Raw genomic sequence first — 23,452 nt, 5'->3', positions numbered from 1 at the left:
CTCGGGAACAAGCCTGGAGTGCTTTGATACCCTATAATTTGTGTGAATGTTCCCTCAATTTCTCAATTCTCAACTCAATTCATTCTTAATAAATCAATTTTAATAGCGAATAACCATATTTATATTTTTCAAATATTAAGTAAGCCAAACTTTCTCAATGTCTTGTTAACTTTTAAATGGCTTTTTCAAAAAAATTTAGTTTTTCAATATCAATTTATGTTTTTCTAGACTGAAAACTTTTACCTTAAGCCAATACTCTATTTAAATCTTATGGTTAGAGTTGTGCTCATGTTAACTTTCCCAAACACATAACAAACTTGAAATTTAAAATGACATTGAGAAATCGGATCTAAAAGTATGACAATAAGAAACCTGATTATACCCTCCTACACCCATTGTATGGCCATTTATCCATTGTTATTGCCACATAGAAAACTTAGGCGTACATGAAAGTATCTAACCATATTCGATTGCTATTAGAGCTCCTCTCATATTTCACAGCAGCCAGACATGCCAGCTAAATCAGGTGCAGTACAAAATATGCGATGAGTGTAATTCAAACCTGTGCACACTCAATAAATTGACAAATAAAAAAATAAACAAGAAATGAAGAAAAAGTGAAATTTGACGTTTCGCCAATTAATTGAAAAAAGTGTCCAAGACACCTTGACAACAAGCCTTGACAATTTATGGGGCAGATGCCAAATGAAATGCTACACGAAAATTCTTTGAGTAACTTTCCGAAGCGATATGGGCGAAAAAAAACTAATATCGAGATGGGTATAGAATGACCAAAGGAGGGTGCAGATTAGAAAAGTTCAACGAATGCACGAAATCCACTCTATGTACTCAGGGTCTTTGAGTAACTCTTGTTTAAAAAACCCATTTGAGAAAGCCATTAAGCTGCTGGCGGTTTAAATTAAGTGCCACCAAAACGTCAAGGGCGTCGTGGAGCCACAAAAAACAGAATCCAAAGAAAATCAAAACAAGATGAGCCCGAGGAGCACAAAGACCAAAACGGGGGCTAAGAAAAGAAACCACAAAAGAAGAGCAAGCCTCATAATTAAAAATTAAGCCATTCGCCTATTAGTTTTAACCCTCATTAACTTTAGATAAACTAATCTCCAAAGTAAACCACTCGCATTCAGGGCCCCAAGTTAAACTGACACGAGACCCTTGCCGAAGGGGGAATCCCCCGAAAACGCTCCCCATTAGAACCTCAGTTCTTTTTTCTTGTTTTTTTTTTTATTCCGAGCGCGCCTACAATGCGTGAAAAGCTCATCAACTCGTGGCAACTGCTTTACAGAAAGGCAGCGAAATGATGTAGAAACTAAAGGGGAAAAAAAAGAACCTCCGAACCTAATATGCTAAAAAAGAAGAACGAACCCATCACATCGAGAGCAGCCAGAGAAAGGAAAGATAATTAAAAACGCAACCTTGATGGAAAATGAAATGTTTACAAAGACACAGGCCCGGTTTTCTCAGCCTCCGAAAAAAAAGCAACTGACAGGCGAAAGAAAACGATGAAAGGCGCCAAGAAAGTCGAGGAAAACATTTGCACTGCTCAGCCAGCGGGACAAAACGAAAACATAAACGGATACGCGCTGCGGATGCAAAGTTTACTCGGGCAAAAAAAATACAGAAAAAGCAACTGGAAGGCCTAGAAAAGTCAAAGGGACTCAAGCCAAGGCCAAGAGGATACGGAGGAACAACCAAAGTCGGGTCGAAATTAACCGGAACGTTTCCATACTCAGTCACGGGAGAAGTGAGGACCCCAAAAGCAATAGCTACTTCAGCCAAAATCCACAAAGATAAACTGTTCTAAAATATTTCAATCTGAAGTACTAATATTGTAAACCATAAAATAAAATCAAAATAGAGAAAGTAATAACCTTTATTTAATACAAATCGCCAGATTTATAGACCGTTTACTGCATGGTGTGGATCCTGATCTTGTATAAAATATGCTGTACCTACAAAATCCCACGAAGATCAAATTTTATAAAATATTTTTATCTGAAATACCAAAATTGTAAAAGTAATAACCTTTATTTGAAAAAAATTGCCATCTTTAAGTCCTTTTAATGCAATATTTTGATCATAATCATCAAATAAAATGTGCGTTACTCACAAAACATATAAAAGAAAAATGTAATCCATCGGAATTTTTGTTTAATAAAGTATGAATAGTATGCAAAGAATATGAATTATACCAATAAAAAATATATTTAAAACAAATAAGTAAGTCAATAAAAATGATTCGTACCATCGGTAGTCCCCGAATTCTGCAAGGACAGGTAAAAGTAACTCAAAAATCGGGCAATATCATGGTGGGCTTACCTATCCATTAGCAACCCGATAGCGCTACGCCTTACAAGTTGAAGTATACAAATTATAATTCCAAATCCAAAATGGATGTATTTAACTAGCGAAATCAGAGGATTTGAGAAACCTCGCAGCTTTGTGAAGAAGGAAAGGAAATTCAGCATCCAGGAAACTCCCATCAGGGCAGAGAGTCGTATACACTCCATAGCTGTGGTCAGTTATTTCGTTACTTGATAATCAAGTTCCAAATTAAATAAGACTTACATTTGACCATCGACATTTATGCAGGTTGTCGTTTGCCGTTGTTTAAACGTCTTCTGTTGACTTTTCACTTTCCAAATGGGGATGGCCGTCAAGATAAACATAACCACATTGAATGTGCCGAGGATCACCAACGGCCCGAAATAGTAGATCCAGGAATACCAAGTCCCAACTGTAAAGGTGATTGAAATAAAAGTCAAATTAAAAATCAGTCCAATTAAAGCATACTTCTCAAGTAGCATGCTGAATAACCAACTAGGGGCAGCCAATTCCAATTATGGAGATCCGTTTCCCAAACATTATTCATCAATACGATGACTCCAGTCGCGAAGGCAGCTGTTCCCCAAACAAAGGCGTTGTAGGTAAGGAAGTGATAACGAGCATTATTCGCATGGAGTGACCTGTACTCTTTCCATAAATGGTAACTGATGATCCAGATATTATAAGCTATTCTGAAAAAGTAAGTAACATAACCTGCAAAGGTATGTCCGAACAGATTTTAATCTACTAACCTGCTACTAAGCACATGTTTATTAGCATGCTAAAGTAATCCAGTGTCCTGATTAGGACAAGCTACCAATAAGACACTTGCCTATCACATTTCGTAGCTTCGTTATGTAAAGATATACTGCGATTGTAAGAACATTACATACCATTGCCACCATCATGACTGAAAGTACAGCATTGTAAATAAATGGAAATAGGAGGTGATATTTTTAAGGTGAATATCCTTACTTTCAAAGGTGGCTGGTAAATACATATCTAAGCAGTTATGTTTAACAATCCAAATTGACTTTGGGAAGTCCAAATTAAACTGATAGGGATAAAGGCTTAAGAAGCGCAATTTTAATGACTGTTGATATACTATACAATGAAATGACGAACCTCATACAATGTGTACTCATCTTCCCTGATCAACTCGTCGACTCACGAGAACAAAAATTGTTATGAACAACTCTAGCAGCATTTTAAAACTCGACTGAGTACCGATTGAACTTTTCAAAGATTTATCAAGGTTTCTTTCAGTTCCTTTAAGCCTAAACGGCAGAGAACCCGATCTATAAATGGGATAAAAGTACTAAAAATATGAATTAAGTCTTATCGTTCCACTTACTCACAGATGAACTTTCTTATCGTATACTTTTGCTGGACCGTGAATATATTTAATTTGATGAAAATATATAATGCAATTCTGTATTTGTTGAGTTTTGATTTGGGCCGATGGTCACCCATCTCATTTTTATAAATTCCCATGTTGTCAATAAAATTGTATTTCATTTTTTGGTACGCATTTCCGAAAGTTTATTCGCTTTACTTATCTATAGACTTACACGTTTTTTTATTGTTTTTATGTATAATAATGTATATTCAATTAGGGCTACTTATAGTTTAAACACATTTGCTTTGCTCATTGTTGCATAGTAAATCCTAGAATAACAAAACCATGTAATAATAGTTACAAAGCGCCAAAATTGAGCAAATTACACGAAGCACTTGACTTTACACCTATAAAAAGAGTATACAGATATGCTTAAAAAGTAGGGAAACGAGAGCAAACCATTTACATTGTATAAGAAGCTGCCTTACTGGCCAAATAATACCGCGAGTTTTAATTTTAAAGCATGCTAGGTCAACCAGGGTAATAAATAATAAAAAACTTTACACGGGTGAAAAATCTATACAGCGCTACTTAAACTAAACCGAAGGACTTTGGGTAATTGTCAGTTGTCATAGATGTTTCTCTGCCATGGCTAATTCGTTGGTGGTCGATGGTTCTGCTGTTGCTGCTTGCCACTTCCACTGGCCCCACCATCCCGCTCCACTTTGTTCTCGCGCACCATCAGAAGTAGTGTCAGCATCATTAGGGCCTGCACCTTGTCCAGCGGATCCATAAATCCGCGCTGCAGCCACTTGGGTATTGTGGTTCGGGCATGGCTGAAGCCCAGTTTGTTTAGGATATAGTCAACGCCATATGGCTCAATGGACTTGCCCGCCCACGAGAGTAGGCGCACTGTGGGCTCCAAGTGCCAGGTCTGACACTCAAAGTGCCGCCAGTCGCGCACAAACGATTCGAGATCAAAGGTGGGCGCAGCGCCCTCCTGTTGCGGCTGCTTGCCATCAGTTGCGTCGCTGGAGGCGCCTGTCGAAGGTCCAGCAGCTGCCGCTCCGGGCGACAAGGTGTTGGCTGTTGATGTGGCTGTCGTCGTGTTCGTTGTCGCTGCTCCCGACGTATTGGCAGCAGTGTTCGCTAGGCTTGTGTGGCTGCCCTGCAGCGGATCCAGACTGCTCTTACTGGCGCTCATTTGCTTGCCCTGGGCAGTCAGGTTCGTGTTGGAGGTGCCCTTCTTCTCCTTGAGTATCTCGTCGGTCAGATATGGCTTCAGGTTGGCCTTCTGCGAGAGATTGGGCGAGGCAGCCCTCGCCGACTGAGCTCCAATCTAGAGCGTAGCATAAAAGTATAAGCTAAAATTCACAATCAACCAGCATTAATACTTACCACCTTCTCCTTTTCAGTCACATAGGAGGTGATGAGATCGTGCAGGAAGAAGAATGCGTCCGCATCGACGGTCACAAAGATGTGGTCATCGAACTCGGTAATGAAGCTGCACAAAACTTCTGGTTTGGTCTCTGCAGTTAAATCAAAAATAAATCTGTGAATATCTTTATAGTTTATGATAGTAGAATGATTAGGACTTACCACTTGGCTCTGGTGTGGTTGGTCCCTGTTTGTGCTCAGTCTTGAAATGCAGCTGCAGGCTGGGCAGGGCAAAGATGACCTCCCGGTTGTGGTTGTGCTCCTGCGCCTTGGCCGCGCTGCTACTCCCGGAGGCCCGTGTTCGTTCTATAGAATTGGAGGCGATCTCCCGTTCGCATTCCAGCATTGGAAAGCGATCCACAGCTGTGTGGGGAGAAACACAAGGTTTATTTTATATTTTCTAAACAAAAGTCTCAATAAACTCACCATCAATTTCACTGTTAGCAAAAGCATAGTGGAACCACTCATTAAGCGTCTTGAACTGAGGCGGGAAAATTATGTTCCTGGTGATGCGACTGACGATGGCCATAGAATGGTTCTGCTGTTGCTGCACCTCTGTCGTCTGTCCCAAAGAAGAGGTGAGTGTCTGGGTGACCAGAACTTCGTCTTCGCTCTGCCGCGCCTCCGTGGCAAAGTTAATGGATGGGGATCTCAAGCTAAACAGAGCCCACGACTTTGATTTGAAGTTAATGCCATGGAAACAGGCCAAGGAGATGTTCTGCCCTCGGAGCTCGACAGTGCCACCCAGCACATTACCATGGCGTGGCAAACGGGTAACTAGGGAAGGCACCACCAGACCCACGGCCTGCGCCAGTGGCTTTTGCCAATGGCGGTGATGACATGCGTCTGTATTTTCGCCAATTAAACCCTGTATTTGAACAGGAGCAACGAGCTCTCCGTTAGCCAGCTTCTTCTTGAGCTGCTGCCGTCTCTTGATACTGGCAGTGCGATCCTGCAAGCGTGGCTCCAGACTGGAGAACACCCTCTTGGAGGACTTAAACTGCTGCGTGAAGAACTCCTCCAGTTTAAAGTACATCTTTAGCAGGTCTGCGGTTGTGGACTTGCTTATCATGATCTGCAGTTGGTCCCAGCTAAGATCACCATGGATAAAGATCAGAGCTCTGGGTTGATCCTTGCCATGGGTCGGAGCTGCTGCCGCCTGGGAGGCAGTGCGCCATTCATCCTTCATGGCAGCAGAGAAGCTACTAATCCGGGTCATCAACACAGATGTTCCCATGTAGTCTAGTCTTAGCTCCAGGGCCATAAAACTCAGTCCCATGGTGTGGTAGGGCTCCATGCCGGCCTCCTCCTTGATGTGGAATCGTTTGTTAATCTTGTTCACCTCGAAGCTGCCACCCACTATACCACCCTTGGCATCTAGGGCTGATCCTCCTAGATATATCCCGGCATACATGTTCTTGTAGCCAGTGCTGCCGATGGAGAGGCGTCCATCTGATTGAAAGTCTTTCGTGAGCCATACAACATTGCCACACACATTACCAATGTTCATTTGCACATTCAATTTAGTGAAGTTAACTGCAAATATAACCAGTGTTTCCCAGGCCGTGATTTGGTTCTTTTCAGAGGGAGGAGTTCCGGACGATTCGGCACTGGACGACTTGCCCAGGTTTTTCAGTTGCCTTACAGCTCCAAAGTGTCCCAGTTGCTGCTGCTGCGTTGGCTGACCATCAAAGTCTAGGCGCATTTTATCCTTAGCCCTACCGGCGTCTTCACTGGGCGTTGGTGTTGCAGGTGGGCAACCAGTGGGGGTTTCTGCCCCATTTCTTTGTTGTTGTTGCTGCTGCTGTTGCACACTAAGATCGCCCAGGAAGAGCCTTCGCACAATCCTCCTGCGATACCAAGCCTTAGGAAATGCTAGAATCTCCGTCAATCTCCTCATATCGTATTTAAAACTGGCACTTCCAATATCCACAATGGTAGAGAACCGTATCACGGCTCGCGATTGATCAAGCGATCTCTTGGAACTGGGCAGCGGTTCAATGTACACCTTTCTGCAGCGCGTGATGTGGAACTTGACAAACTCAACATTGATACTCAACGAATCCTTCCTCTCACTGTCGCTCAGAGGTGAAAACTGTGTCTCCTTGGAAGTCTTTTTGCCACCATACGGGTGGAAGATGAACACATTAAAGTCGGCCAGGCAGCCGGTGACACTCAGTCCACCCGTGGGCAACTGCTGATCCGGATGGGCATGATTTCCTGGCTGTGCTGGGTTCTCCTCGTCGCTGCTTCGCTTCGAACTGAATACGATATCCAAACTGGGCAGCTGGAGCATACATTCCACTCTTGAAACTGGCAGACAACTAAATCTGAAGGTAGAAGGTTGCATATGGAAGTAAACTATAACATCCACCGGAAATGAAGCATAAGTCACATAGTTGGCAGGCAGTATGTCCAGATTAACGGCTGTGTTGTGGGATGGAGTTGGTGGAACACTACTGGATTGTCGAGCAGGAATCGGCTCTAAAGTCTGTTCTAGGAATTCCAGAATATGAGGTGATATGATAGTTTCCTCTGGGATACTTTGGAGGGTCATCCATGCGCACAAAGTAGCTCGCTTGCTGCCCAGTCGGCGACCCTGTGGCACCTGATCTCCAGTTAGTTGCTCCGCCACGGTTTTTGATTGATAGTGAAGCTTGACATCTAATCCTGGGATGTGGAAGATGGTGAGATCGGCCAGCAAAGCGTTGGCATTATAGCGTAGCTTGCTCTTGTCCCTCTGTCTTCTCGAGGGAGTTGGACTGCCCCAATCGTTTCCTATACTCCTTTCCCGCTTGTGTGATTTTACACTCGATGCAGGTACTCCGCCTGCAGCTGCTCCTGACCCACCCGCGTATCCTTGGGCTCGCTCCTCTCCAGTATCCTTTGTATGCAGCACGCACTTTCCAGAGTTTACCAGTACCTTAATGTCCAGCTCAAAGTCGATGTTAGGCTCTGGTTGTTTCTGACCGTGACCATGCTTGCGTCGCATCTCCACGGAGGTACCGTCCACATCTATCTCACTGGGCGTAATGTCACCTCGCCAATCAAGCTCATTGTCAGCCGTCTCCGTATCCGTGTCTGCATTGGGTAGTGAAGTCTGTCGCATGGCCTCCGTAAAGGTTACTCTCCCGAGAGCATTATTTCCTCCCCCAGTATGTTTTAGGGAAGCACTGCGGGAGTGACAGGATGCCGGTGTGCTCTGCAGGCTAGATATCTCATCATTGGATGCAATTGTATCCAGTCTTCTGCCTGCATAGCTTCCATTGTCCATAGTCTGGGGAACACCTACACCGACTACCGACGATCCCGCTCCAATGTACGAATGCGAACGACCGTAGTTCTTCAGAGACCTTCGCAGCGAAGGTCTCTTCCACTTCTGGATCATATCTCTGCGGAAATACTTGTAACAAATGGCTTGCAGCTCCTGCAGTCGCCTCTCCTCATGGGCCACTGTATTATGTGAGGCTCCCAGAGTGCGTAGATCGTTGATGATCTTTAGCTGTTCGGCCATTTCCTTCTCCATCATGAACGAACGCTTCTTAGAATCAATTGTGGGATCGAAAACAAACGATGGCAAGTTATCGAAATCCCCTCTTCTTCGCACAAATGTATCCCTGCAGCTCTGATCTCCTTCATCGCTGTCGGGTGATTCCATTTGAGTCTCGTCCTCCTCGAAGCCCGTGAGCATGGTAAGAGTGTGACCCAATGAACTGAGCTGTTTGCCAATATTGACATCCAGATGGATGTCTACACCCTCCATTTGCCATTTCACATTAAGCAGCCACTTGGCGTTCTCGCCCTTCTTGGCAGCTGTGGTGCGGGAACAGACCTCGAAGGTTCCCTCGGACACAACGCACACGTTCATGATTGGCTCTGCACTGTTGGGTTTCCAGTCATCCAGATTGGTTTCAAAGTCATCGGCAAAACGCAGGCACAACCCCTGAAACTTGCCCTTGGACACCAAAGCACCCGAGTTGCAGGCCGAGATTATCGTGTTCTCCAGCGTGATCACAACAGCGCCCTTGGCATCAAAGTCTTGATAGGATCGGGAGCCGAATGTCTGCAAAAAAATATATTTTTTTAAGAAAGCGAATAATGCATTAGCAAAGTGATTACTTACCGTGGTGTTGACCTGTTTCAAAGGTAGGCAGATGCCCATGTCCTCCACCGTGAGTTGAAGGAAGAGAGTAGACAAATTGGACCCGGCTATCTGGCCAAAGGCCACGCGATCGAACACCTGTGGGTTCTGCAGATTCTGGTTCTGATGCTGCCCCGAATACTGTCCGAACTGGCTGTGCTGGGTGTGTTCATTGCAGAGATTCGCACGCTTTTCCGCCCAATACTCGTAGGCATTCTTGTAGTTGAGCCACACGAGGATGGCCTTGTCCACGGCAATGGGCTGCACATAAACCAGTGGTCTCTTGAGGGTTAGCAGAATCAACTCCTTATCCTCGTTGAGCAGTTCGTCTTGAAAGGCATTCCTCAAATTGATGGTGGTGTGGAAGAATGCATACTGCTGGAACTCGGGTTCTGCCTCGTCAAATATCACATTACGTATGATCTGTCCCAGGGATAGATTGAAATCGATGTGAGCCTTGAAGAAGAGCTTGCGATTGCTCATATCCCCCAGGTTCTTGACCCGATTCGAGAGTTGCAGTTCGAGGATTCCGGTTTCAAATCGAACCGCCGAGGAGCAGGGCGTGGTGGCCGTCAATTGGATGCGCTTCATCGAAATATTAATGGAGAAAAGGATACGCTTCAGAGAGGATTCTTGCACTGCTCCAGAGTTATCGCCACTCTCCTCTGTCCACAATGGAACGGGCTTCTCGCCACCGTAGACCTTCTGCAGCACCTCGTTGATTTCCCGCATAAACACCTTCTGTACGAAGACCAAATGGTTTAGGAGATCGGTGGTCAGACAACGCTCGAACTCCCCGATCTCGGCACTGGCATTCACGTAGCCACCTTGGCGCAGGACAATGCCTTCGACGGTTTCAGTGTGATCCTGGCGGTGATCTGGAATATACTCTGCCAGAACGTGAACTGGTGGCAGGCCAATGCATGCCTCCGATGGCAGGTTCATCTCGTTCTGCAAAGGAAACATACAAGTTTTAATGTTACTATTCAAATATTATTTTTTTTAAGGACCAACTAAATAAGTGTTCAGAAAATGATTTTACATTTCGCGCCCTAGTTTAAAATCCCTCAGCTTTTAGTGTTACCGTTTTCAGAGAAAGGCAAAAAATACTAAAAGCAAATAAGCTTTATGACCTAATATGCAGCATTTTTGAACTCCCATAAATTGCTAAATTTAATGTGTCATTGCAAAAAAATTAAAAACAAGCAGCGGTTGTAAAATAAATCGCACCCTGTAACTTAAACAATAGTTTGACAGTCGTTGAGTAAGTGACACTTATATTTTCTCGATTATTTATGTGTTTATGGGATAAAGAACCCGATTACGTTTGATAATCTTATCGTCCTAAGGTTGATTAGATTTTCTGTGTTTTTTCCCCTTTAGCTATACATTTTGCTGCCATTGAGGAACCACGATGAAGAGGAGCACCACCGAAATTCTGGCCAAGCTAAGGCAGCTGATGCTGCGGGCCCAAGGGGGCGACTCCAGCGGCATTTCGGCGTACATAGTGCCCTCGGACGACGCCCACCAGTCGGAGTATCAGTGCCAGCACGACGAGCGGCGCTCCTTTGTCAGCGGATTCGATGGATCCGCTGGCACGGCGGTGATTACAACCGATACCGCCCTGCTCTGGACCGACGGGCGGTACTATCAGCAGGCGGAGAAGCAGCTGGACTCCAATTGGGTGCTAATGCGAGATGGTCTGACCACCACGCCCTCAATTGGCGCCTGGCTGGCCAAGAATCTGCCCAAGGGCAGCTTTGTGGGCGTGGATCCCCGCCTGCTATCGTTCCGCGTGTGGAAACCTATCGAAACGGAGCTTATCTCGGCGGAATGCCAACTGGTGCCCATTGAAAACAACCTCATCGATGAGGTCTGGGGTCAGGATCAGCCCCCGCAGACATCCAACAAGATTATCCCCCTGAAACTGGAGTATTCCGGCGTGCCAATAGCCAAGAAGTGGGAGGTGGTGCGCAACCAATTGAAGGATAAGAATGTGGACGCCCTGGTGGTCAGTGCCCTCGATGAAATCGCTTGGTTCTTGAACCTTCGCGGGTCGGACATTGACTTCAACCCTGTCTTCTTCTCCTACTTGATTGTCACCCACGATGAACTACTGCTCTTTGTGGACTCTGGCAAATTACCCAACGATTTTGCCCAGCACCAAACGGAGAACAATGTACAGATCAGCGTTTTGCCCTACGCCTCAATTGGTTTGGAAATCAGCAAGATTGTGTCGACCAAGGAGTCAAAGATCTGGATAGCACCGACCAGCAGCTACTACCTAACTGCTTTGATACCCAAGTCACGTAGAATTCAGGAGGTAACGCCCATCTGTGTGCTAAAGTCCATCAAAAACGAAGTCGAGGTTAAGGGCTTCGTCAACAGTCACATTCGCGACGGAGTGGCTCTTTGTCAGTATTTTGCCTGGCTAGAAGATCAAGTGAAAAAGGGTGTGGATGTCGATGAAATATCTGGCTCCGATAAGTTGGAGTCCTTCCGCTCGACGAAGGATAAGTACATGGGCCTCAGTTTCACCACAATCAGTGCTTCGGGACCCAATGGCTCTGTTATTCACTATCACCCGAGGGAGGAAACTAATAGAAAGATAAACGACAAGGAAATTTATCTGTGCGATTCGGGAGCTCAATATCTGGATGGCACTACGGATGTGACGAGGACTTTACACTTTGGTGAACCCACCGAATTCCAGAAAGAAGCCTACACACGCGTTTTAAAGGGACAACTTAGCTTCGGCGCCACCGTATTCCCGGCTAAGGTCAAGGGCCAAGTTTTGGACACTCTGGCGAGGAAGGCCCTGTGGGACGTTGGATTGGATTACGGCCACGGCACTGGCCATGGAGTGGGCCACTTCTTGAATGTCCACGAAGGTCCAATGGGTGTGGGAATTCGTCTGATGCCCGACGACCCCGGTCTCCAGGCGAACATGTTTATCTCCAATGAGCCTGGCTTCTACCAGGATGGAGAGTTTGGAATCCGTGTCGAGGACATTGTGCAGATTGTACCCGGCCAAGTGGCACACAATTTCGCCAAGCGTGGCGCCCTGACTTTCAAAACTATCACAATGTGCCCAAAGCAAACTAAAATGATCAAAAAGGAACTCCTTTCCGATGTGGAAGTAAAGCTACTCAATAGCTATCATCAGGAAGTTTGGGATACTCTTTCCCCAATCTTGTCTCGTGAAGGTGACGAGTTTACTTTGTCATGGCTTAAGAAGGAAGTTCAGCCAATTTAATAGCATTTTAACAGCTTTTTCGTTATTCATATCTATTATTCAGTCACATACTCTTCTCAAGACTAATCTATTAAAAATGCTTTTATAGATCTTTAAAAAAAAGCTAATTATACAAATGCAACCCATTAAATGATTTTTTTGCAAAAAATAAGTTTTAAACTCACCTGAATCTTCGTATTAAAGCTGAGCGTGTGCGTGGGCAGATCAATGACAAACTTCGCCCTTTGGCCGGTTACTCCCATCGAGCTAACATGATTCATGCGGTACTGGGCCTGTAGCGAGGGAAGTAAAGCAGCATTGATGGACAGACTCTGCAACAGCACGTTGAACTGCATGACCAGAGGCTGGAGCAATCCGTTCTGGTGCTGAGCTGTTGCCGTCCTCGACTGTGCCATGTGAGCTGCCCGACGAGCAGCCTGTTGTGGTTGCTGATGGGCTCCTGCTCCGCCGGAAACAGTCCGCTCCCGCATCTCACTGGCCACTCCTGTGCCACTGCTAGCTCCTCCAGAGTTGCGGGCATGGAACGGCGACTCCGGCTCCTCGGCCGTATGCGAACGGAGTGTGGACCGACCGGAATTACGTTTCACTCGCAACTCCTGGAGCGTGGACGACAACTGCTTAGAGCTTCGGGTCATCATTCCATGCAGAGCCACTGGATGTTGCGGAATGTCTATGTTAACAGCTCCAATCGACAGCAGACCGCTGTTCTTATCCTTTCCCCGCTTGGAAAGGCTGGAATACAGAGTCTGGCTTTTGCCCACGGTTACCTTCACCACGGTTCTGAAAAGAATACCAACAAGTTTTAACAAATCTATTATAACCATAGAATAAAATAGTACTTACTGTTGACTGGGAGCCACTCCCTCAAGCAGCACAATCATGGCTCGTCCCACTTGTCCAGTAAGAGAGCACTCCAAGGAGACAGGACGAGCCTTCTTTCTCCAGGTGGCCGTGCTGTTGAGAGTGGTAATCTCCGACTCCAGCTTAAGACCAGAAAGAGTGGCCAGCAGACGAGTTTTGTGGATCTTGGCCACCCCGAAGACAATGAGACGCGTTCGTTCCTGTGAGGGAGCATCCACCAGCAGCATCTCTCGGTGCTGCGGCAGAGGTGTTGGAGCACTAGCCAAGTCATCCTCATCGTGGGCGAAACCCGCTGACTTGCTCTTGTGCTCGTTCAACGAGCTTCTTTGGACCACAGTCTTCGTCTCCGGCATTGTTCCGTATAACTCCAATAAGTGATAGATGGTCTTCCAGCAATTTGGTGTCTCCAACATCGGAACCATCGTTGGCATTCCCGCCTTGGTCAGAGTGTTCTGGTAGTCCCCACTGACGCTGGTGGCACAGGCCCCATTAAGCGAAGCCTTTGACTCCGTGGTCATTTTAAGGATGTTCTGTTCGTGAATCGACAATGTCGGGCTATCCCTTAAGGGCGATGAACTGGACTCATTCAGATTAGTGTAACCCAGTTTGCCCTTCACGGATTTCCCGGTGGAGCGAAGTTTCTGGGCGAAACTCTGGGGCCTGTTCTTCGCATTTGGAGACGGTGTTAGTTGGATAATGGGAGCCAAGCCACCTGGACGAGGTCTTGCCAGCATGGTGGGCATTGTTTCGTTGAACTTGTCGTAACGTTCATCAGAGTAGCTCTCCCCATGGCCAAAGCGTTCTGAAAGCGAGTTAAACGGCAGAATGTCGGTGGGTTCCGAAGCTGCGATATAGAAAGTTCAGTTTATTTTTTGATTTATGATTGTGGTATTTAAGATTCCTACCCAAACTGCACTCATCCTTGGTGTGGCTCTTTTTGCTCAGCTCAGGCTGGTCGTGGAACTCGTTCTGGGCATCCTTTACGTTTTGGTACATATTGCAGATCTGATGAAGCAGTCTCAGCAGCGGCATATTAACCTGATATGCAAAATAGTTTAAGCTACCGTATTTGTATGTTTCTTGTTAGGATTTTCACTTACCTGCTGCGATATGAATCTCACATTGAGGCTGAAATTGATCACAGTGCTGGTGTGCTTCTTCAGCTGGCGACGCGACATATAAATGACATTCTGGCGTGCCTGATCCACCATGCCATCGGACATTTTCAAAACTTCCAACTCCACACCCACTCGCTCGCATAGGAACAAAGGAGTGTCCATCATTATGGAGGCTCTGCCGCCGTTTGATTTCTTGTTCAGCTTAGATGGTTTCTGGGATGAATTCTTTTTATCACCAGCCTCGCTGACCACAATGTCCACTCGAATGGAATCAAAAGTGCCGATTAGGGACAGATTGGTGCCAAAGTTTTCCAGGGAAGATATGTCAGCATTGGAAAACTTGTTGATCATCTGCTGCGGCATCACTCCCAAGCAAGTAAGCAGTGGTTCAAAGATTAGATGGGCATCCAGCAGCTTAATGGAATCCTGCATGATGCCACTGCGAGTTTGTCCTGCATGTCCATGCAGTTTTGGCGGAGCAGGACGAGCGTTTTCCTTCTCGGTGAAGTGCTTTTTCTTGTTATCCTGCTGCTTGGCCATCCAGAAGTACAAATCCTCCTTGTGGTTCTCGGCACCAAGCCAGAATTTGTTCACCGAGTTTGTCGAGCTCAAGGAGCCTTCCTGCAAGGCACCGTATTCTGAGGAGGAATAACATCAAATATCGAACCGTTGCGAAGATTTTGTAAGTCCAATTATACAAACCGAATTCCGGAACCTGCTTCTCCACCAGCCCAGAAATAATGGGCAGCATCTGAATGCTGGAACGAGATGAATTGCCATGTGAATAATTCGAGGCTTTGCTGTGCACTTTATTTAAGCTGATGCACACGGATGATTTTTAGAGAAAAGAACAGATCACAAGCAGGACATTAATGAGGTGTAATGATACAATGTAAGCAAACAAAAATGTAAGACTTACCCGCGACGAGGATGGTGTATATTTGGCGAAGTGGAAGTAGATCGCTGGGAGTGGGTTCCATGGTTTCCACCCTCATGACCATAAGGTACTCCTCCGTACTGATTGTTTTCTATAGAGGAAAGTCATTAGACAAACGTAAGAATAGGAAGATTATGAATATAGGTCAAGCACTCTTCAAGAAAGCACTCTTCTTGGGAAGTTGTACACTGAACGAAGAAGCTTGAAGGATCCGGAGGTAGAAGTAAGATTAGAAGCTCCATACATACTATTCTTCGCTTAGTGTACAACATACTTATTTTTAAATTTAGTTCCATAGATATAGATATAGTAATAGCCAGAAAGGATAGAAGAGTTGTATTGGTCTGTAGTATAATGCAAACGCAAAGCTTTAAACAATATGAGGTGGTGAACACTCAAAGCGGTGGATAACATTTGTGTGATAAGAGTATATACAGAAGAGGAAAAGAAAGGAAATATAGGGTAGATCAAAGCAACATACACACGCAGACACAATCTTTTATCTTGGTTAACAAACGATCAACAAGTGCATCAAACAGGAAAGGGGAAATATAGAAAGAGTCTAGAACTATACATATAACTAGGTTAAAAGGAGATAACCACCCGCCACAGGCGGCGGGCAGGAGAGCGTTAATCAAAAAAATACCAATGTGAGTTCGATGATGCTGTGTTTGCCCAAGTAATAAAGCATTCTCACTCTCTTCCGGATTCTCGCCGACGCCTGCAAAGGCGCCCATTTCAACATCACCTTCGCACTCATCGTTCTCCGCCTCCTCCTCGTTCTGCGGGAACGAAAAGGTCACGTTGATGGGTCGGGCCAGCTTATTCTTGTACTGGTGCTCAAACAGAATGGGATTGTAAAGGGTGTTCTTCCACTGTCGACTCAGCACAATGATCCCCTGTTAGAGAGAAGTAAAGTTAATTACTCGTAACAAGTAATTTGAAGGGTTTTAACCAACCTGTCGCAGAGTGTTCAGATGTGGAACATCGTGTTGCTTGAAGATCGACTCAATCCTCTGAACACCTTCGTCGAGAACCAACTTCTGCATGATGTAGCACAGCTGGCAACTGGGATCCTCCTGCAGCGTCTTCGACAGCAGCGTGTAGTTATTGGCGTATCGACTCTGTAAGGATATTAAATTATATACTTTAGTATATCATCTTTAAAAGATCAGGGGTCTACAGGATAGAGCATAGTATAAAAAACCTTTATACCTCTTTTGTTACCTTCTTGATTTTGGGGTTTCTCTGGATTTTTTCGTTATCCATGGCCTCGGCCATAAGACAAGCAGCCACTGCCGTCTGTCTTGTGTGAAGCACCTTCATGAGGGACACGATCTTGATTGCCAGTCGATTGCTGGGATTCATCCACGCCGTAATTGCCGGTGAGGCAGTGCTCAGAAGATTCCAGTCCAGTCGCGTCAGATCGATCTTACGAGTAATAGGCACGCACGGTGGAGCGGCAAAGTTAAACCAAACCGCTTTCAGTTCAATCACACAAGAGGAAGTCTTATCCGTTTCCTTGACATTGGACAAAACCTTGTCGTAGTTATCCTTGGAGTTGGTTGCTGCAGTTGGTTTTTGAGCTCCAGGCGGAGCGTTCGATGTACTGGTTCCCTTCTCCACATCTTCATCTGGTGGTTTGGGTGTGGATTTTCTTTGTTCAGCTGCAGAGGAACTGTCTCCCGCAATATTGCTGTCTGAAGCTGGTTGAAACTTCTCCTTGGGAGTTTTGGGAGTTGGAGGCTTTTTAGTTATCAGTCTCCAGGCAGCTTCAGCCTTTGAAGTGGCTCCGCCATCTCCGGAAGATGTTGCTCCGTCTCCTTGGCCCACCAGGTCATTAAGATTAAAACCGCCACCGGAAGTTCCTCCAGCTGCACCAGCTCCTGCCATTTCAGCTAGCTCCTCCTTGCTGTTCTCGGACTTTTCGAAATGCGAACGCTTTACTATCTTCACACCCACTCCCTCCAAGCCACACTCGAACATAATGTAGCCAATGCTTTCGATGCCCGTGCTTTCTGGCATTTTAAGGCATTCAAACAGCACTTTGCTCTTGTGTTCTGGAATGGCGGTGACGATGATGGGTGAGTCCTGAGTGCAGGATTGGCCCTCGGTCTTCAGGCGTCGCAGCTGAGCATGGGCTCTTCCAATATCCAGTGTAATGACCAGCTCTTCCAACTGCTTTTCCGATGTCTCGATTAGGATGGGCTCTCCTTGGACATTGTCGGGTCGCGTCTGCGATGAGAGATGTGCCAAGAGGGCGCGAGTGCCCTTCATGATGCCACCCTTCTTGTTACTACTGCCCGACTGGACCGTTTGCTGGATATACACGTTATGCATGGAGGCGCGCGTCGTCTTACCCAGGTGGAACTTTGTGGAAATGCCCTCCATGTAGAAGGTCAGCAGTGAGACGCAGCTTAGATCCTGAGTATAAAAAAGGAATGGTCATAAACTCTCTAAGTTAAAAGAATATATCCTTGCTATCCTTACTTGCACATTATCCAACGCAGCCACTGATATAATCTCCTCCACAATGGAGGACTGCAGCATGGTTATGCTGACCTTGGGCAGCACAATCAGTCCCTGAGTCTTGGTCGAGATACTCTCCTCGTAGACATCACTGAGGAAAGAGTCCCCGGGTCCCTGGAGGTGCCTTTCAGTTGTGGATCGTTTGGAGTTGGAGTGCACTTGGGACCAATAGCTTAGACTCTGGTCCCGCTTCAGGATGTTGTCGTTGTTCACCTTGGCAATGCAGGAGGTGTGGATAAAGTTCACCACCGAGAGCAAGTGCATTGATTGAATAGTTGGGACAGCTGCTTCCACCATTCTGGGAATTGAGAAAAATAACAATTCAATATTAACAACTTCTATTATTATTTATTTATAATTTTTTTATATTTTATCATTTTTTAAAAGGATGCGGAACGTTATTTTTTAAATTAATATATACGATTTATAATATATTTAAGGCTAAAATTGTTCATAAAATAATTAAAGTATTAGCGATCTTTTCCGGATACTATGTTTTATTGGATAAATCAGGATAGCCCTGTCCTATTTTGAACTAACCCGAAAATGGATTAATCTTATTGAGATAGATGAACAAGATGATATACAGACTTCCTTTGAAATCTTGATCAAAACTATCCAACTTGTCTTAGGCTTTTCATAAAAAATGTTAGAGTATTTATAAAGAAAACTACTTAATTTAAATTACTATAACCATACTATGTTCGTCTCTTAAGTTCGTACTTTAAATTACTTTAATATAAATAAATAAATAACGTATTTTTAACAGCTGAAGCTATGTTGTTCTGGTGAATTTAACATTTGACTGGCGGTCAACAGTAGCGAATACACTCTCTTGGCATAGCGAAGACACCCACCCACCTCACATTCAAGCGTGGCCGTTTGAAATAGTTTTGGTATATTTGATAAATATGGTATTTAAAAAATATTATTCCAACACGTGTATGAAAAAAATAACATATTATCGATATCAGGAGGAGCTACTTGTGCAAAATGAAAACACCAAAGGCCAAAGAATTAAAAAAAGTTGAATTAAAGCCGATTAAAAAAGAGCCCGGCGTGGCGGAGGATGGCAAAGTAGGCAAGAAATCAAAAACCAAGCCCAATAAGAAGGCGATCAAACTGCCCAAGGAGGAGGTAAAGGCCGCTGTCCAGGAGAGTCCCAAGAAGCTATCGTCGAAAGACTTGGCCAAGATCGAGAAAAAGAAGGCCAAGAAGCAGGCCCAGAAGCTGAAGAAGCAACAAAATAAACTAGTCCCCAAGGATATCAAAAGGGAACCGGAAGCATCGGTGAAAGTTGAAGGAAAAGTTATCAAGAAGGAACCGGAAGCATCTGCCAAAGTTCAAGGAAAGGCTATCAAGAAGGAGAAAGGTGGAGCCAAGACTAAGATTGCCTCACCTAAACCCAAGGATAAGGTGACCAAGAAGGCCAAGGCCAATAACAAGAAAGAAGGTAACATTAAGTCCATTCACTAACCCAATCATTACAAGAAATAACCCCTTATTTTGTTACCCACAGATGGTATCAAGCGGGAACGCAATCCTGAGGAGGAAGCATCCACCGTGTTTGTTGGCAATCTGCCCATCAACACCAAGCGTGTCCAGCTGATTAAACTCTTCCAGCCATATGGTACAACGCAATCCATCAGGCTGCGCACCGCCGGTGGCAAGCAGCTCTTTAAGCACAAGCAGCGCAAGGCAGCCGGTTCCCTCAATGCCTATGTGGTGTTTGCGAATCCCGAGATTGCCCAGCAGGCGCTGGCTCTAAATGGCACACTCTTCAAAGAGAATCACCTGCGAGTCACTCCAGCGGCTAAGGCGGAAGGCTATGGCCAGGGAAAGGATGACCAGCCCAGCGACAAGGATGCCAAGCGCACCATTTTTGTGGGCAGCCTTAAATACTGTAAGCCAAGAAACAAGGAGTTGTGTTAACTTAATGCTCACTTAAAATCTATCCACCCAGCTGCCAACGAGGAGAAGTTGCGCGAGATCTTCTCCAGCTGCGGCGAGATTGACTACATTCGCTGCCTCCAGGAGGGCGATAAGGGCTGCAAGGGCGTGGCCTACGTTTGCTTCCAGAAACCAGATGCCGTGGGCCTTGCTCTTGAGCTAAATCAGACCCTTCTGGACGATAGGCCCATCAACGTGGAGCGCTATCAGGTCAAGAAACTAGGTGCCAAACAAGTGCGCGACGCTGCCGCCGCCTCCGCTGCTTCCAGCACTCCCTCAAAGAGCAAAGCAAAAAAACAAAACTCGGCGGGCGCTAAGAAGCGACTGGACAAAAAGAAGGGCAAGGAGAACGGTACGGAGCCAAAGGAAACCAAGGGAGCAGCAACTGGGGGTCAGAAGAAGAAGTCCGAGTACCGGGGCGTGAAAGTCGACGGTTTCAAGAAGGCCAAGAAACCCAAAAAGAAGACCAACGACCAACAGACGGCGCTGGCCAAAAAAATAGCACCCAAACAGAAGAGTTAATATCAAGGCCTAGGTGTAAGGTTAAAAATAAGTTGCAACCCAATTGAAGAAAATCCATTCGATTTTGTGTTACGAAGTTGACCACCGGATCAGTTCCTGTAAAGGAAACCGTATGATTATGTTGACAAGGTAATCGTTGAAAGATTACTCAATACAAATAAATTGCGGATTTTTAAAATTGTTTATAAACTAATTGTATTCTTCAGGGTTATATTAAATTTGGCGGGAAGGGGTAATCTTTGGTTGGAAAAGGAGTAAGACAAAACCATATATGTGTATATGTACCCCATTGCTAAAAATCTTAGAAGGTTTTGAAATAATGCTCAAATCTACAAACATATATTTTTATGGAAATAAAATGTTTCTGCTTGGGATCTTCTTACTTTGCAGTGTTAACCCCTTATTACTTAAGGCTTTTCCTGTGGTAAGTAAATGGTGGATGGCATTTTCACCGAAGTAAACTATTGGTCCTCCAGGAATCCCAGGTAAATTCCAAAGAGCCCAGCGACCTGACTGCTCACTTGTCTGATCCAGCCGACTATCCCGATTTAACAAATGGCCTTACTGACGCCGAGGTTCAGGAAAGCCTTCAAGATCTCTCTCTAGATGATCTCAATTCCTTGGATAAGCTGCTTGATGAGCACATCGGTCGAGATGTAGAAGTCGACTCAGACGGTAAGTAATAAAGCCAGATGATCTTCCATTGTCACCGGCAGAAACCTTTCAAAGCAAGCGAGTCGAAGAACCCAGGTTAGACAAGCGAAGGCCACCGAACGCAAGCAGGATCTCCGCTCCGTGAACTCACCCCTCGACGATGGCTGCCGGGATGAGGAGGATTCCGATGATGCTAAGCCTAATCTGTGCTCCAAGCGACCTACCTGCCCGACCACCAAGCGCTGTCCAAAGAAAACCACAAGCGTGCCGAAAACTACTCGAATGTGCGCCACTAGACCGGTTAACGAAAACTGCAAGTCCAAATCAGGTGGCTATATGGATGATGATATGATTAATGACACTACCAAATGCCAGAAGCCCAAGAACAAAAAGTGCAAGAAACCCAAAGATGACTTCGAATGCGAGGCGGATGATTTCCTGTGCCACGCCAGCAGGCGATCCAGAGGAAAGCAGAGCAGGAGCAATCTTCAGGAAGAGCAAGTGGATGCTCCAGCCGAATATGTTCCAGCGAAAGAATTAACTGGGCTAGAACAGCTGAATGAGGAGATGCCAGCAATGAATGATCAAGGAGAGCCATTGGATGAAACCTTCAATCTTGGGGACACTAACTTGGATCAGTCCTCACGTGTAGATCAATCAAGCTCCGAGTTTGAGCCTAAGGTTAATTTAGGAATAGTGAACCAGGTGGTCAATTCGGAACAAGAACATCAGTCTGAATTTGAGAAAGACAATCCGATTAATTCAGACCAGAAGCATCAATCTAACTTGAAGAAGGATTATGAGATTAACTTGGGAGACACGAAGCTAGATAGTAACTATGGGGTTAACCTGGAAGAGACGAAACTAGATAGTCACACAAATTTAAAGCAAGAAAGTAGTTATAAGGTTAACTTGGAAGGCACGAAAATGGATAGTAACACAAATTTAAAGCATGAAAGTAATTATGGGGCTAACTTGGAAGAGACGAATCTAGATAGCAACACAAATTTAAAGCAAGAAAGTAATTATGAGGTTAACTTGGAAGACCCGAAAATGGATAGTAACACAAATTTAAAGCATGAAAGTAATTATGGGGCTAGCCTGGATAGTCACTCAAATTTAAAGCAGGAAAGTCAAGCGAATTTGAATCACGAATTTGGGGAAAGTGTTGAACTAGATAATCACAGAAACTCGGAGCAGGCAAACATAGTAAATTTAAAACAGGAAGATCAGGTCAACTTTGATCAGGATTATCTGGCTGATTTTGAGCAAGAACATCCCACTAACTTAGAGCTAAGAAATCCGGTCAATGTAAGGCAATCGAATCAGATAAGTTTAGACCAGGAACAACAACTTAAAATGGATTTTGGAAATCCTGATCATTTTCAGCAGGAACATCCGACCAACTTGGATTTGGAAAATCAATATAACTATGATCAGGAATATCAGTTAAGCTTGGGAAATAAACATCAGGCAAATTTTGATGATGGACATCAAGCTAATTTGCATCAAAAAGAACAGCAGTTAAATCAGGACCAGAAAATATCACATATAGAGGCAGTCGAGCAGGTCGAAAATGAACCAGTGGCAGAACCATCTCCTCTAGATCCATATGAACGCCATACGCTGGCCAGGATTGCCCATCGCAAGAGAGAACAAGCTGCAGCAGAGAAAGCAAATGAGGAGATAATTCATAATGTAGAAGATAGAAATCAGAAAATATTCAACGATGAGCCAAAGCCACTGAATGCTGACCTTACCAAGCAGGAACCTCTTTTCGACAGCGACAGGTAAATCTATCTTGTGGTTTCTTAATTTTCATAAAATATTTGTTAACTATTTCCTTTGACAGTTTTATTGCCAGTAATGCCCGCGATCCCCCACGCTATTTGATTCAAATGCAAAACGATTGCATCCAAAGTGAAGACGATCGTGGCGAACGTCGATTGCGTGAGGATCGGAGCCAAAGCGAAACGTTGAACCTGGACAAACTCGCTGAGGAGCAGCCCAGTCCCCTGGAGGATTCAAATTTCGAATACGAATATAAACGGAGCAAGCGAGAGAATAAAGAAACTGATGATGATCCCGAGGTGAGTGGGTAACTCCATATCTCCTCATCGAATATATATTTGTATGCCATTAGAACTCCAAAGAAACGTATATAAAGAAGCTCATGGACTCATTCCCCCGGGACCAGGGTGGTCAGATCAATGCCAATGCGGCGCTGAGCTGTTCCAATCTCGCCCATTTGCGCATCAAGCGAAGTTGAGTTATATTTTGTTTTGTCACAAAGCCCGATAAATGTCTTTGTATATTTTATAAGCTCCCATAAATTGATATTCCAGAAATACGAGAAATGCGC

General features: G+C 45.0%; 4 protein-coding genes across 13 annotated transcripts in view; 3 read left to right on the top strand and 1 right to left on the bottom strand.

Moving 5' to 3' along the window:
• Positions 1 to 3,863: 3,863 nt before the first annotated feature.
• Positions 3,864 to 23,452, bottom strand: part of tweek (transmembrane protein KIAA1109 homolog tweek) — a 30,243-nt gene continuing 10,654 nt past the window's right edge. For 2 of the 9 annotated variants that reach the window (XM_017079369.4, XM_017079399.4), the window contains 15 exons: positions 17,926 to 18,262; positions 16,651 to 17,859; positions 16,395 to 16,559; positions 16,082 to 16,334; positions 15,418 to 15,526; positions 15,201 to 15,316; positions 14,481 to 15,136; positions 14,286 to 14,418; positions 13,363 to 14,224; positions 12,684 to 13,299; positions 9,246 to 10,214; positions 5,549 to 9,185; positions 5,285 to 5,485; positions 5,084 to 5,214; positions 3,864 to 5,024 (listed from right to left, as the gene is read on the bottom strand). In XM_017079369.4, coding sequence (XP_016934858.3) covers positions 4,338 to 5,024; positions 5,084 to 5,214; positions 5,285 to 5,485; positions 5,549 to 9,185; positions 9,246 to 10,214; positions 12,684 to 13,299; positions 13,363 to 14,224; positions 14,286 to 14,418; positions 14,481 to 15,136; positions 15,201 to 15,316; positions 15,418 to 15,526; positions 16,082 to 16,334; positions 16,395 to 16,559; positions 16,651 to 17,859; positions 17,926 to 18,262 — 10,081 coding nt within the window. In that variant the 3' untranslated portion in view covers positions 3,864 to 4,337. The remainder of the gene's footprint in view (positions 5,025 to 5,083; positions 5,215 to 5,284; positions 5,486 to 5,548; positions 9,186 to 9,245; positions 10,215 to 12,683; positions 13,300 to 13,362; positions 14,225 to 14,285; positions 14,419 to 14,480; positions 15,137 to 15,200; positions 15,317 to 15,417; positions 15,527 to 16,081; positions 16,335 to 16,394; positions 16,560 to 16,650; positions 17,860 to 17,925; positions 18,263 to 23,452) is intronic. The other 7 variants (XM_017079391.4, XM_017079416.4, XM_017079375.4 and 4 more) reach the window with 5 other exon arrangements.
• ApepP (Aminopeptidase P) lies at positions 10,381 to 12,670 on the top strand. Its single transcript, XM_017079458.4, has 2 exons — positions 10,381 to 10,527; positions 10,647 to 12,670. Exon 2 carries the CDS (start codon positions 10,678 to 10,680, stop codon positions 12,517 to 12,519), a length of 1,842 nt encoding a protein of 613 aa, XP_016934947.3. The 5' UTR covers positions 10,381 to 10,527; positions 10,647 to 10,677; the 3' UTR covers positions 12,520 to 12,670.
• LOC108013555 (RNA-binding protein 34) lies at positions 18,914 to 20,625 on the top strand. Its single transcript, XM_017079470.4, has 3 exons — positions 18,914 to 19,417; positions 19,484 to 19,867; positions 19,928 to 20,625. The coding sequence occupies exons 1-3, from the start codon at positions 18,958 to 18,960 to the stop codon at positions 20,434 to 20,436; spliced, it is 1,353 nt and encodes a 450-aa protein (XP_016934959.3). The 5' UTR covers positions 18,914 to 18,957; the 3' UTR covers positions 20,437 to 20,625.
• On the top strand, positions 20,708 to 23,444 carry LOC108013536 (uncharacterized). Of its 2 annotated transcripts, none has more exons than XM_017079436.4 (5): positions 20,708 to 20,860; positions 20,913 to 21,111; positions 21,170 to 22,880; positions 22,943 to 23,180; positions 23,234 to 23,444. In XM_017079436.4, the coding sequence occupies exons 1-5, from the start codon at positions 20,708 to 20,710 to the stop codon at positions 23,357 to 23,359; spliced, it is 2,427 nt and encodes an 808-aa protein (XP_016934925.4). In that variant the 3' UTR covers positions 23,360 to 23,444. The 2 variants fall into 2 exon arrangements, with proteins under 2 accessions (XP_016934925.4, XP_016934934.4); XM_017079445.4 differs by having other exon boundaries at positions 23,244 to 23,397.

This window comes from Drosophila suzukii, chromosome 2L (assembly GCF_043229965.1).
Source record: "Drosophila suzukii chromosome 2L, CBGP_Dsuzu_IsoJpt1.0, whole genome shotgun sequence".
NCBI classification, from domain to species: Eukaryota; Metazoa; Arthropoda; class Insecta; order Diptera; family Drosophilidae; genus Drosophila; species Drosophila suzukii.
This window is presented reverse-complemented; position numbering and strand designations above follow the sequence as displayed.